Source organism: Orycteropus afer, unplaced genomic scaffold (assembly GCF_000298275.1).
Source record: "Orycteropus afer afer isolate SDZICR_OR568_19922 unplaced genomic scaffold, OryAfe1.0 scaffold00019, whole genome shotgun sequence".
Classification (NCBI taxonomy): Eukaryota; Metazoa; Chordata; class Mammalia; order Tubulidentata; family Orycteropodidae; genus Orycteropus; species Orycteropus afer.
In genome coordinates, this window is record NW_006921606.1 from 4243992 (window position 1) to 4257028 (window position 13037).

Sequence of the window (13037 nt, forward strand, 5' to 3'; positions counted from 1 at the left end):
GGAAGGAAGGTTGGGCAATCCTACTTCCATAGTGATACCGCCTTGGAAACCCAAGGAGGGGTCGCTATGAGTCGGGGCCAACTTGACGGCAAACAACAACAACACAGCAACATATATGTATATGTATATATGTGTGTGTGTGTATATATATATATGTATATATGTGTATATATATGTATATGTGTGTATATATGTATATATGTGTGTATATATATGCATATATGTGTATATATATGTATATATGTATATATATGTATGTGTGTGTATGTATATATATATGAAACAAGATAATTAAAATGGTACGTTAGAAATGATCTATTTAACACAAAAGAAAACAGTAATGAGAATGAGAAGAACAAAAAGACACAAGACACACAAGATATAGAGAAAACAAATAGCAAACATAAGCCTTATCAGTAGATATATTAAATATAAATGGATTAAATACACCAATTCAAAGACAGAGATAGTAAGACTGGATAGAAAAATATGATCCAACTGCATGCTGTCCACAAGATACACATTTTAGGTTTAAAGACACAAATAGGTTGAAAGTCAAAGTATGAACAAAGACATACCATGCAAACAGTAACCAAAAGAAAACATGAGTGCCTACACGAATATTTGACAAAATAGACCTCTGGTAACATAGTGCCTAAGGCACTTGACTGCTAACCAGAAGGCTGGTGGTTCAAAGCCACCAGCCACTCCTCAGATGGAAGGTTGGGCAATCTACTTCCGTAGTGATACCACCTCGAAAACACAAAGAAGGGTCACTATGAATCAGGTGTGACTAAGTGACACAAAACAACAGCATAACAACTAGGTATAAATTGTTACTAGAGATAAAGGACATTTTAAATGATAAAAAGGTCAAGCCATCAGAAAGATATAACAATTCTAAACATGCTGTTAGTTGCCATTGTGTCATCTCTCACTCATGGCAACCACATGTTCTACAGAACGCAATGTTGACCAGTTCTGAGCCATTTTCACGATTGTTGGTATGCTTGAGTCCAGTGTTACAACCACTGTGTATTTAGAATGCTTTCTAACCTATGGCTCATCTTTCAGCACTCTATCAACCAATATTTTGTTGTGATCCATACAATTTTTATTGACTAATTTTTAGAAGTAGATTCCCAGTCCTTTCTCCCTAGTCTGTGTTAGTCTGGAAGTGCCATTAAAACCTGCCCACCATGGGTGACCCTAAATACTTGCGGGTATTTGGAACAATGGCACAGTTTCTAGCATCATAGCAACTTGCAAGCCACTGCAGTAGGCAGACTTGACAGATAGGTAGTGGAAATAATAAATATATGCCCCTAATAACAAAATCCCAAAATATCTGAAGCAAAAACTGAGAGAATTGAAGGAAGAAATAGACATCTCAAAAATAATATTGGGAGACTTCAATACCCCACCTTCAATAAAGGGAAAACATGTAGACAGATGATCTAAAAGGAAATAAAATACTTGAACAATCCTATAAACCAACTACACATAACAAATATTTATAGAATACTTCACCCAACAACAGCAGAATATACATTCTTCTGATGGTCTCAAGGGTGTGCCATATATGTTAGGCCATAAAACAAGTCTCAATAAGTGTAAAATTATAGAAATCATGCAAAGTATGTTTTCTGACTGCATAGAATGAAATTAGAAATCAGTATCTAAAATATGGGAAATTAACAAATATGTGCAAGCCCACATTTAAATAACCAATTGGTCAAAGAAGAAATCACATCAATTAGAAAATACTTTGAGATGAATGAAAATAAAAACACAACATACCAAAACTTATAGGATGCAGCAAAAACAATTCTTAGAGGGAAATTTATAGATCTAAATATCTGTATTTAAAAAGAAAAAAAGATTTCAAATCATTAAAATAACCTTCCATTTTAAGAAACTAATAAAGAGAGAAACTAAATTTGGAGCAAGCAGAAATTAGGAAATAATCATGATGAAAGTAGAAAAAATAAACAATGACCAATGATGATACACCGGGTACAATTGCTGAAATGAAAAAGACTGATGGTACCATGTATTCACAAAGATCTAGAACAACTGGAATTCTTACATATTTTTCTTGGGAATGCAAAATGTACAGCCACTTTGGGAAACAATTTGGCAGTTTCTTATAAACTTAAAAGTACACTTGCCATATTTAAAAAAAAGAGAAGAAATTAAACCCATTGCCATAGAATCAATTGCAACTCATGGCAAATGTATAGGACAGAGTATAACTGCCCCCATAGAGTTTTCAAGGCTGTCTTTCTGGAAGAAGAATGACACATTTTTCTCCTGCAGAATGGCTGGTGAGTTTGAACCATCATCCTTTCCGGTTAGCAACTGAGGGCTTAACCACTATGTCACCAGGGCTCCTGCATATGCCATACAACATCAATCTCATTCTTACATATTTATGACATTTTTTCATATCTTAGTCCTTGAAGTAAGGAGCATACTCATTTCTTTACTATAATATCACCAAATAAAACATTTTCTAACAAAAAGATTATATATAATTCTGGGAGTCTTAAGTATGAAATTATAAGTGGAATGGCTTATTCTAATCTCTAGACCTTGGGTATGATGTATTTCAATTTGCATGAAATGAATTTTAGAATTGTGTACCTGTTTTATTTTTTGAAAACTATTGGTCATACATAAGGTTTGAAAATTTGCTCTTCTTCACTTCTGTGAGGCAGATGTTGGCTGCAGGCAGCCCCAATGACAACATGAACAAATGGTTGATTTTCATTTGAAATCTAAAGTTACAGCTCCAGTTGTCTGGTGTCTTTGTGGGTTTATTCTCAGGTTTTGAACTTACTTTCCTTTCAAATTTTTATAGGTTTGTTGCCACACCTCTAGCAAAAATATTTGGCATTAAAGAAATAGTTCGAAAGAATATTACACCAAATACTGTCTTAGAGAATTTTTTCAAATGTTCCACAAGGCATCCATCACAAGTAAGTACAAGTTCTTTGCTATTGGACTTACAACTCTCTTTTCTTAATGTTTCAGTAAGTGATCTATGGTTTAACCTCATCTGTGCAAGAGATCCAGTTGACTGGTAAATGGTTTGATTCATTTGGATTCATTTGTTTGCTCTCTTGACAGGTCATAAAATATCCAAGTATAATGTAAAAACAGCAAGTAAATGTTGTAATATAAAATAACAAATAAATACTGGTAGTTTAACAATTAAGCCATGAGTTGTGTGTAAAGATCAAAATTTCAAAATTTAACTTTTAATGGTAGAATATATACAAAATGTACTGATCATAAAAGTTAACTTTTTGGACAGAGTAGCCCATACTAACATTTTTGATGATTGTGGAATTGTCAGCATGCATTACGTAAGTGTACATTGGGGTAACTTTCATGATGACGTATCTTATTTTATCCAAAGCTTCACCACACTCAGAAATATTCCATGTCCCTGCCAGTTCTCCAGAAATGAATCTTTAAGAGTTCAGCTCTTCAAAATAGATTGTCCTTCATAAAATGTAGTGCAGTGCATGCTTATACATCATACAAAAAGTGACTGGTTTTTAACCTAATAACGCAAACAAACAAAATTCAATGCACTGCCATTAAGTCAGATCCAACTCATAGCAATCCCTCCTTTCCAAGGTGGTATCACTACGGAAGTAGATTGCCCAACCTTCCTTCCAAGGACTGGCTGGTGGGTTTGAACCACCAGCCTTCTGGTTAGCAGTCAAATGCCTTAGACACTATTCCACCAGAGCTCCTACTGGCTGTATAGAGGTGGGTGGGTCTAGTGTTCATTGCAGTTTCATCATATTTCCATAGTTGGAAATGACAAATGAAACAATATAACTTTCTCCAAAAGAAGCATTCCTTCTATGATAAAAGCAGACAGCTATCATTAACAATTTCAAAAGTCAAGAGTATATGCTAAAGCAGTTTAAGGATAGACAGATTTTTAAGATTCCTGAAATTTATTTAGGAACCCTGGTGATGCAGTGATTAAAGCATTTAGCTGCTAAGCAGAAGGTCAGTGGTTCAAACCTACAAGCCACTCTGCAGAAGAAAGATGTGTCAGCCTGTTTCTGTAAATATTTATAGCCTTTGAAACCGTATGGGGCAGTTCTACCTTGTCCTATAGGGTTGGTATGAGTTGGAATCAACTTAAAAGCAGTAGGTTTTGGGTTTGGAACTTTATTTGCTAATTTCAGTAGTTTCAACTGTGACCTTTTCTGTCCTTGGTCTAGCGGGTTCCATGCACAAGGAAGGGATATTAAGGTTTGACCATGTAGCATGAGGCGTAGTGTCCAGGATCATTCATGGACAATTAGCTCTGTCTCTAATTTGTTCTGCCCTCAGGCTATAATGTAGCCTCTGTGTTTGACCTCTTTTTCTTTAATTAAAAAAAAAAAAATCCAGGGACAGATTGACAAGCTGTCATCTCATGTTCTCTATTTCCATGTGTTCTAACTGACTACATTCCTTTATCTAAATACTTTCGCTACCATTGGTGACAATAATATCTAAGCATCATTTAACAATCTTTTTCTGCTTTTTTTTTAAAGTTTGTATTACAGTCCATGTTATGTGTACATTTAGTTTTACTCCCCATTTAACATGCTCAACTCTAACCCAGTCTCCTCCCCTCCCTGCCCAGTAACCCTCGCCCTGCACCCCTCAGTTATGCACTCCTGTTTGTCCTGAATTACCTCCTTGTGAATGTTGCCCCTCTAGTGCCCCGTGGTCTATTGCTCCAAGGGATGTATTTCCATAGAGTATGTGGGTACATCACCCTGGGTTGAGTGGTCTGCGTGTACATCTTGTTAACTATTGTGCTGAGAGCCAGCCCCTGGGAGTGAGTTTTATTCCAGGTGCAGAATATATTCCAGGGCCATAGTATTGGGGATCTCACCAGACTCCATCCAACCATTAATTCTGGTCGTTATTGAGTTTTTGGATTTTGTTCCATATTTTTCCTCTCACTCTATCCAGGATCTCCGTATTTGATCCTTTCCTGAGTGGTTGGCATTGGTAGCCCGGCACTATTTAGTTCTTCTGGTCTTGAGGGCCATCATGTCCTAGGGTTGATTGCTTCCAAATGCCCTTGATTTTTGCACTCTTCTTCACTTCCGACACTAGGAGACCATTAACTGCATCTTGTTGTTGTTGTTGTTATGTGCCGTCGAGTCAGCCCTGACTCATAGCGACCCCTCCTTGGGTTTCCGAGGCAGTATCACTACGGAAGTAGGATTGCCCAACCTTCCTTCCGAGGAGTGGCTGGTGGGTTTGAACCGCCAGCCTTCTGGTTAGCAGTCAAGTGTCTTAGCCACTATGCTACCAGAGCTCCTAGGTGGCCGCTTAAAAGCGTTTAAGACTTCTGTTGCTACTTAACAACGTAGGATGAGAAACAAGGCTTTTATATATTTTGTTGTGCCAATTGAGTCTGGTGTTCCCCAATACTGTGGTCCTGAGATGGTAGATCATTGGATCTCTCTCTTGCAATGTCTGAGTGTCTGTGAGGGATTACTCTGTGTCTGTCTTCTATTGTTTCTGTAAGAATTGCAGGTATTTTGTATCACTGGTATCTGTGCAAGATTAGCCTGTGCTGAATCTATCCTTGGTCTAGAGTATATTCCTGTTCACTGACCCCCATCTGATCCTCTCAGGTGTTTATATGTTTATCTGTAACCTGGTGTTTGGTGTTAATGGTAATGCAGTATTGTGGGCACACTGGTTGGTATTAGCATCTGTCATCTATCTCCTCTGTGCACAATTCAGTGTCCTCCCTTTTCCTAATGTTATCATGGTGGTCTCAGACTCTTTCCATATATCCCTCCCCTTATCCACATCAGCGTGTAGGTCCCAACTAGCCTGAAATTAAATTAAATTCTAAATTACTACATACCTTAATCTAAATACTTTTGTTACCATTAGCAACAATAACGTCTAACCATCATTTTACAATTTTCAAAAGGGAAATTATTTATCTGTGTTTATAAAAATTTAGACTACTTCAGGGAGTTCTTATTATTCTTCTCTGTTTCTGTTTTGGGAAAACTCATTTTGGTAATACTAGACAAAATATGATGGGAGCTCTGGTAGCATAGTGCCTAAGGCGCTTGACTGCTAACCAGAAGGCTGGCGGTTCAAACCCACCAGCCACTCCTCGGAAGGAAGATGGGGGCAACCTACTTCCATAGTGATACTGCCTCGGAAACCCAAGGAGGGGTCGCTATGAGTCAGGTCCGACTTGACGGCACATAACAACAACAACAACAGACAAAATATGAAGAATGTACTATGCTATCAATTACTTGCTATAGCCAGCTTTTTTTTTTTATATTTAAAATAATTTATAAAATTTGGTCTTTATTAAGTTTTTATTCTATATAGAAGAAATGACCATGCTACAGTTAAAAGACAACTAAGGAAAAAAGAAATTTTGTTAAGAAAATTATAGAATCTGAAAGTTGAATGTGATTTAGGGATTCTTCTCCATGACTGAGTTGAGGAAACTAAAGCCCAGCAAGGGAAAATAAGTTGTCCAAGGTCAAAGCTGGGATGCAGTTCATGGTTCCCTGACCAATATTCTTTCTACTATACCTCAATGAATTTTTAAAATATGTATAGAGAATGTTAAACATATATTTTAAAGGCTGAAGCTTTATTTATAGTCATTGTTCTAACTCATTTATTCATTTATTACTCATTTATTAAAGTAGACATGATTTGGACATTTATATCGGATAAGAGAAAAACATTATACATCACCCAAAGTATTTATCTACTAAACCAAGAAAATGAAAGAAATAATATTACTAAAATATTTTGCTCCTAGATTATATAATTGAGGCAGTAGTTGTATTGCAGATCAACATAACAAAAATTTAGTTAGTAAAATGCCTACAGCTTAAAAGTATTAGAACTTGAGAAGGTAAGAGAGGAGAACAAAGTACATAACTTTATAGTATTCACATGTGGAATCAAAGTAAACTACAAGCACATTAATTTGGTCATTTTCATAAGACAAGTTGTTTGGTGGACTAAGAAAACTTTTTTGCTGATTTAGGATATGTGTTTTACTACTAACAAAGTATTCCAAGCATATAGTGGCAGAATATTGCACTGATAACCAAAAATATTTCTGTGTATACAGTATCATTTCTGAATGGGATACAATGCAGTGTTAGGACCAAAATATCAGATACATTAACATACCATGTGCTGGTCTGTGGTTTTGCAGTTTCTGCATGACTGTGTATGTGCTGCTATGTGTCTCTCTCTACATAAACCAATAACAACTTCAAGGTGTATTTGGAGAGAGCCATGATACAGACCAATCAACAACTCTGGCCGACAAATCAATCATTTTACTACATGATAAAATGTAATAACAATGGAAATTAGTATCTACCTTTTTCTTGAGCAGAAACACTGTGAGAATAGATGCAAGACAAATAAGCATGTAGTGCTGGAATACGTCTAAAGAAAATGTGGCATTTTAACACAGATATAGCCATCAGTTATGGGCAATAAGAGCATTGCAGTTTGTAAGTTGTCATTCATAGATTCAAACAATTTTAGAGCATAGTTCACAGGTGAGACATATGAGAGCCAAAGAGGGTGGGAGATTGCTCCACAGTCACAGAGCTATTGTCTTTCAATCAAGAAGCCAGAGCTCTTGGCTTCCATTCAGTGCTTTGCCTTGAAGCCATACTTTGGGCTCTCCCTGGAGGCTTTCTCTTCAGTCTCCAACCTACTTCTGAACACTCAGCACAGTGTGTAGAGCAATGGTTAAGAATATGAAATTTGATTACAGACTGGATGGGTTCAAACTCTGGCTCTGCAGCAGACTCTGCATGTGCAGGTGGCAGATTAACAACTCTGTGTCCCAATTTCCTTCTCTGTGAATTGAGCATGAAACAAACAAACAACCCCCCCCCCCAAAAAAAAAACTCACTACCTTCAATTCAATTTGACTCATAGTGACCCCTCCTTGGGTTTCCGAGACAGTATCTCTACAGAAGTAGATTGCCCAATTCTCCTTCCAAGAATTGAGCATGATTGTAGTGCTTATCTCTTAGGGCTTGGATGAGTACATTAAGTATTTGAAAAGGGCCTAGCACAAAGTAGATGCCCAATACATGTTATTTGTTATTTGTAATCTGTACCATTAACTTTGTACCTATCATAGTTTGCCTTATAGAGGAGTAATTTTATACGTTTTTCCAAATCAATGATCATCCCAAAAGAACATCATTTGTTTCTTAATCATATCTGTTTCCCTCCCCATAATACCTTGCACATTTTTTGTGCATTGTATGTAATAAATGCTTGTTTCATATATTAACTTAAAAAAGTACTTCTAGAGCCTTTTGTGTGTATGGAATTTCTATTCTAATAGTGTCTACGAAGCCAGTATTGCTAAGACCGATTTTCAACTAGATCCATCTGTGCTCCAAAATAGAAAAAAAAGTAATTCAAATAATGCACTAATACTATCTCCAATATGCATTTAGGAGCCCTGGTAGCATAGTGCCTAAGGCATTTGACTGCTAACCAGAAGGCTGGCAGTTCAAACCCACCAGCCACTCCTCGGAAGAAAGGTTGGGCAATCTACTTCCGTAGTGATACTGCCTCGGAAACCCCAGGAGGGGTCGTTATGAGTCAGGCCTGACTCAACAGCACGTAACAACAATATGCATTTACTAAGCAGATATTTATATCTGGAATAATAACCAAAGTGGATTTTTTTCAGATCTAGAAAAATTCTAGAAAGTAAGAATGTACTCTGTTCTTTTCTATCCCCCCACTGCTGAATTTCCAACACCTAGAAGAGTGCACATAGTAAACTCAAAACCAAACTCACTGCTGTTGAGTAGGATCTGACTCATAGCAGCCCCTTTTTGGGTTTCTGAGGCGGTATCACTATGGAAGTGGATTGCCTAATCTTTCTTCCGAGGAGTGCCTTGTGGGTTTGAACCACCAGCCTTCCGGTTATCAGTCAAATGCCTTAGGCACTATGCCACCAGAGCTCCTATGCACATAGTAGAAGTCCATTAAATATTTTTGAATGAATGAGTGAATAAAACGTTTGAAAAAGGAAAACTAAACCCAGAGCCCTTATAGTTTGAGAACTTACAGAATACAGTGCCATGGCATATCATAATATGTTGTGCTGTGGACCGAGCAACATCCATCTTTATTGGAGGAAGATTGCTAGAATTAGATCCTCTGTTTTGGGTAATCTATTCATGTTTGTACATGAACTTGAGAAGTAAAGGAATACTTTTTCCTTAAATTACTTTTAGTCAATTATCACTTCTCTGTGTTTGGCCATAAAAACATGCAGCGGGACATAAAACATGAGAGTTTATATAGCACTTTCACATCCAGGAGTCTCCTCCATCCTTAAACTATTCTTGTGAGGTAGATAACAAGCACAGCCATTGTTAATATCCCCATTATCCAAAGGGTCAGAATTTTAAGTACAATGCTCCAGGCTACATAGCTAGGAAGTAGCAGAACTGAATCTTCTGTTTTCATTTTGCTGACCTTTCACTGTATTATTTTGCCTTGATACCTGCCATGTTCTCTCCCTCCTGCAGGGGATTATGAGAATGATGGTCTTTAGATTAGTGTATCCAGACCTCCAAAGTTGTTCAGCCTAGAATGTGATGCCTTCCCCACTGAGTACAGAGACCTAAGACAAAAAAGGATAGTGAATACTGTGTCTATTTCCAGTCTCACTTCTACTCCTTCATTCTCTACACCAATGCAAGAGGGAGATTTTACAAATGCAAACACTTCTAAACAAGACACATTCCAAACAGGGCTGTCCTTGAAATGACCCTTCTGTATCTTTCCGCATCTGTTCTTTGTATATTTGTGCCATATGAGCCTTCTTTCTATTTCTCAGGTATTCTCTGCTTACCCATGTTCTCATCTCTAGACCACCTCACATGCTAGTCCTTCTGTCAGTACACTTCCCTTCTTCATCCTCTCCTTCTTGGGGCTGTAACATCCAGGAACTGGGAAGTTAGGTCCCTTGGTACCCTGCACTTTTCTATTTTAGCCCTTATAATATTTTATTATAATTCCTTGTCTTTTTTTCTGACTTCCTCAATAGATATACTTTACCCTGTGAAGATGATGTCTGTATCAAATTTGTTCATTTAAATCTCCAGTGCTTAGCACAATGCCTGCAAGAAGTAAGCACCAGTAAATAGTCACCAGCTCAGTTGCATCAGAAACCAGGCAAATACTTGACTTGTACAAGAAAAGGTATTAGAGAGAGCAGTTTACAGGGAAACAAATTATGGTATGGGCTATATTGTGTTTTTGTTTTGCTTTGCTTTACCTCTCTTCAGATTCAGTTATGGGCTAGCTGTTTAGGAGGTAAATATGTAGAAGTTGCAGTTATTCCTTTGCCAGCCTTAGGCTTCTCTTTGACATTTACCTTCTTTTTTTTATTAATTTAATTTTTTATTGTGATATGGGTGAAAATTTACAGAGCAAATTCATTTTCCATACAGTGGTTCACATACACTTTGTCTCATGACATTGACTACAATTTACCCTAACACAACAGCCGCCCCCCACTCCCTCCTGATAGTTACCTCTTCCCTGTGTCCATCCCTCCATGCACTCCTGCCCAATGAGCTGTCTCCCTGTGCATACACAGCCCTTCTATTCTCCCAGGATTGTTCTCTCCAAGGAGTGTATCTACCTCAGGTAAATGTTCAACTCATATGCCTGTCTTTCGTTTGGCTGGAAGTCACAGGTGTGGGTTCAATTCTAGACCTGAAGGGCAGTGGGGGGCCAGAGTCTATCAGACCAGCAAATCTGCCCCCCCCTTTTTCCCCAAACGATTTTGACTTGTTCCACATTGTTTTCCCTCTCTATCCAGGATCTCCTACATAAATGCCTCTCCAAGTGGTTGACAGTGGTAGCCAGGCACCATCTAGTTCTTCTGGTCTCATAGTCGAATAGGCTGAGGATTGCATGGTGTACCAGTCACTTAGACTAATTGTTTCCACGAATCTTTGGTTTTCTTCATTCTTCTTTGCTCTGGATGAGGAGAGACCCATCGTTGCATCTAGATAGCAGCTTGCTAGCTTTCAAGATCCCAGTCACTACTCGCCAAAGTAGGAGGTGGAACAATGTTTTGTATAATATGCCAAATGAGCTTGATATCCCCTGCGATTATGGTCCCAAGCCCACAGGTTCCACTACTCGGTCCTCTGGGTAGCTGGCTGTGACCAAGCAGTAACTACAACTTTGCCCCTTGTCAGCTCTACTGTACACCTGGGAATTCTGATCATTCACATAAACTTATAGGACCATTGTCTGTCAACCCTATACATGTTCTTGGATACACAGCCTGTCCACCCATCTGTCCACCCGTATACCCATGTTTGCCTTCACTGACAATGCAGTACTGTATGTGCAAAAGGGTTCATCTTTGTTGTCTGTACCTCCCATGTACCTCTCTATGTCTTTCTCATCCTCAATGCCACCATATTGATCACTCACATTTGGTACATTGCCCTTCTCTTCACCCAAATCAATACTTATCTCTATCTATCTAACAGTGTTCCCTCCCTTTCTCTCCCACCCCTGGTAACCAACAAAGAAAATTTCCTTCCATAGATAAACCTTTCCTTGACTTTTACAATAGTGGACTAATACAATATCTGTCCTTTTGTGATTCACTTATTTCACTTAGCTTAACATCCTCCAAGTTCATCCACGTTATGTGGTGTTTTGCAGATTCTACATTATTCTTTAGCATTGCATTGTATTCCATTGTGTGTATGCACCATAGTTTGGTTATCCAATCCTCAGTTCATAGACACCTAGGTTGTTTACATCTTTTGGCTACTGTAAATAGTGCTGCAATACATGGGTGTGCATATGTCTGTTCTTGTCATGGCTCTCACTTCTTTAGGATATATACCTATTAATGGAATGGCTGGGTCAAATGGTATTTCTGTTTCCAAAGTTTGAAGGAATCACCATACTGCTTTCCACAATGGTTGTACCATTTTACAGTCCCACCACCAGTGTATCAGAGTCCCAATCTCTCCACATCCTCACCAGCATTTGTTATTTTCTATCTTGTTGAACTTTGCTACTGGTGCTGGAGCAAGATGGTATCTTATTGCTGTTTTGATTCTCATGTCTCTAATAGCTAATGATCGTGAGCATTCATTCATGTTTGTTAGCCACTTGAATATCCTCCTTAGTGAAGTGTCCATTCATGTCTTCTGCCCATCTTTTAATTGGATTGTTTGTCTTTTTGTTATTGGGGTGTTGGAGTTTTCTATAAATTCTAGAGATAAGTCCCTTGTCAGATATGTCATTACCAAATATTTTTTCCCAATCTGTAGGTTCTCTTTTGACTCTTTTGCAGGAGTCTTTGGAAGCACATAAAATTTTAAATTTTAGAAGGTCCCATTCATCTAGTTGCTCTTCTGCTGTTTGTGTATTTTGGATTATACTTGATAGTCTAGTTCTGCCATGTATTAGGGACCCTAAATTTTTACCTAGTTTTTCCTTGAGGAACGCTATAGGTTTAGGTTTCCCATTTAAGTCTTTGATCCATCTGGAGTTCGTTTTAGCGTATGGTATGAGGTAAGGATCTTGTTTCATTTTTCTGCAAATGGATCTCCTGTTTTGCCGGCACATTTATTAAACAAATATTTTCTTCCCCATTTAATGGATTTTGGCCCTTTGTCAAAGATCAGCTGACCATGGGTCAATGGATCTATTTCTGGGTTCTCAATTCTATTCCATTGGTCTATGTATCTGTCATTAAACCAATACCATGCAGTTTTGACTACTGTGGCTCTATAGTAAGTTTTGAGATCTGGCAGTGTGAGACCTCCTACTTTGTTCTTCTTCAATAGTGCTTTGCTTATCCAAGGTCTCTTTCCTTTCCATATAAAGTTGGTGATTGGTTTTTCCATATCCCTAAAGAATGTTGATGGGATCTGGATTGGGATTGCATTGAATGTACAATTGCTTTGGGT

The 13037-nt window shown here is 37.9% G+C and overlaps 1 protein-coding gene across 1 annotated transcript in view; it reads left to right on the forward strand.

Moving 5' to 3' along the window:
• CERS3 (ceramide synthase 3) overlaps positions 1-13037 on the forward strand; it is a 202055-nt gene that overhangs the window by 30279 nt on the left and 158739 nt on the right. The window contains exon 2 of the mRNA XM_007959967.1: positions 2864-2981. Within this exon, the coding sequence (XP_007958158.1) occupies positions 2864-2981 (118 nt within the window). The remainder of the gene's footprint in view (positions 1-2863; positions 2982-13037) is intronic.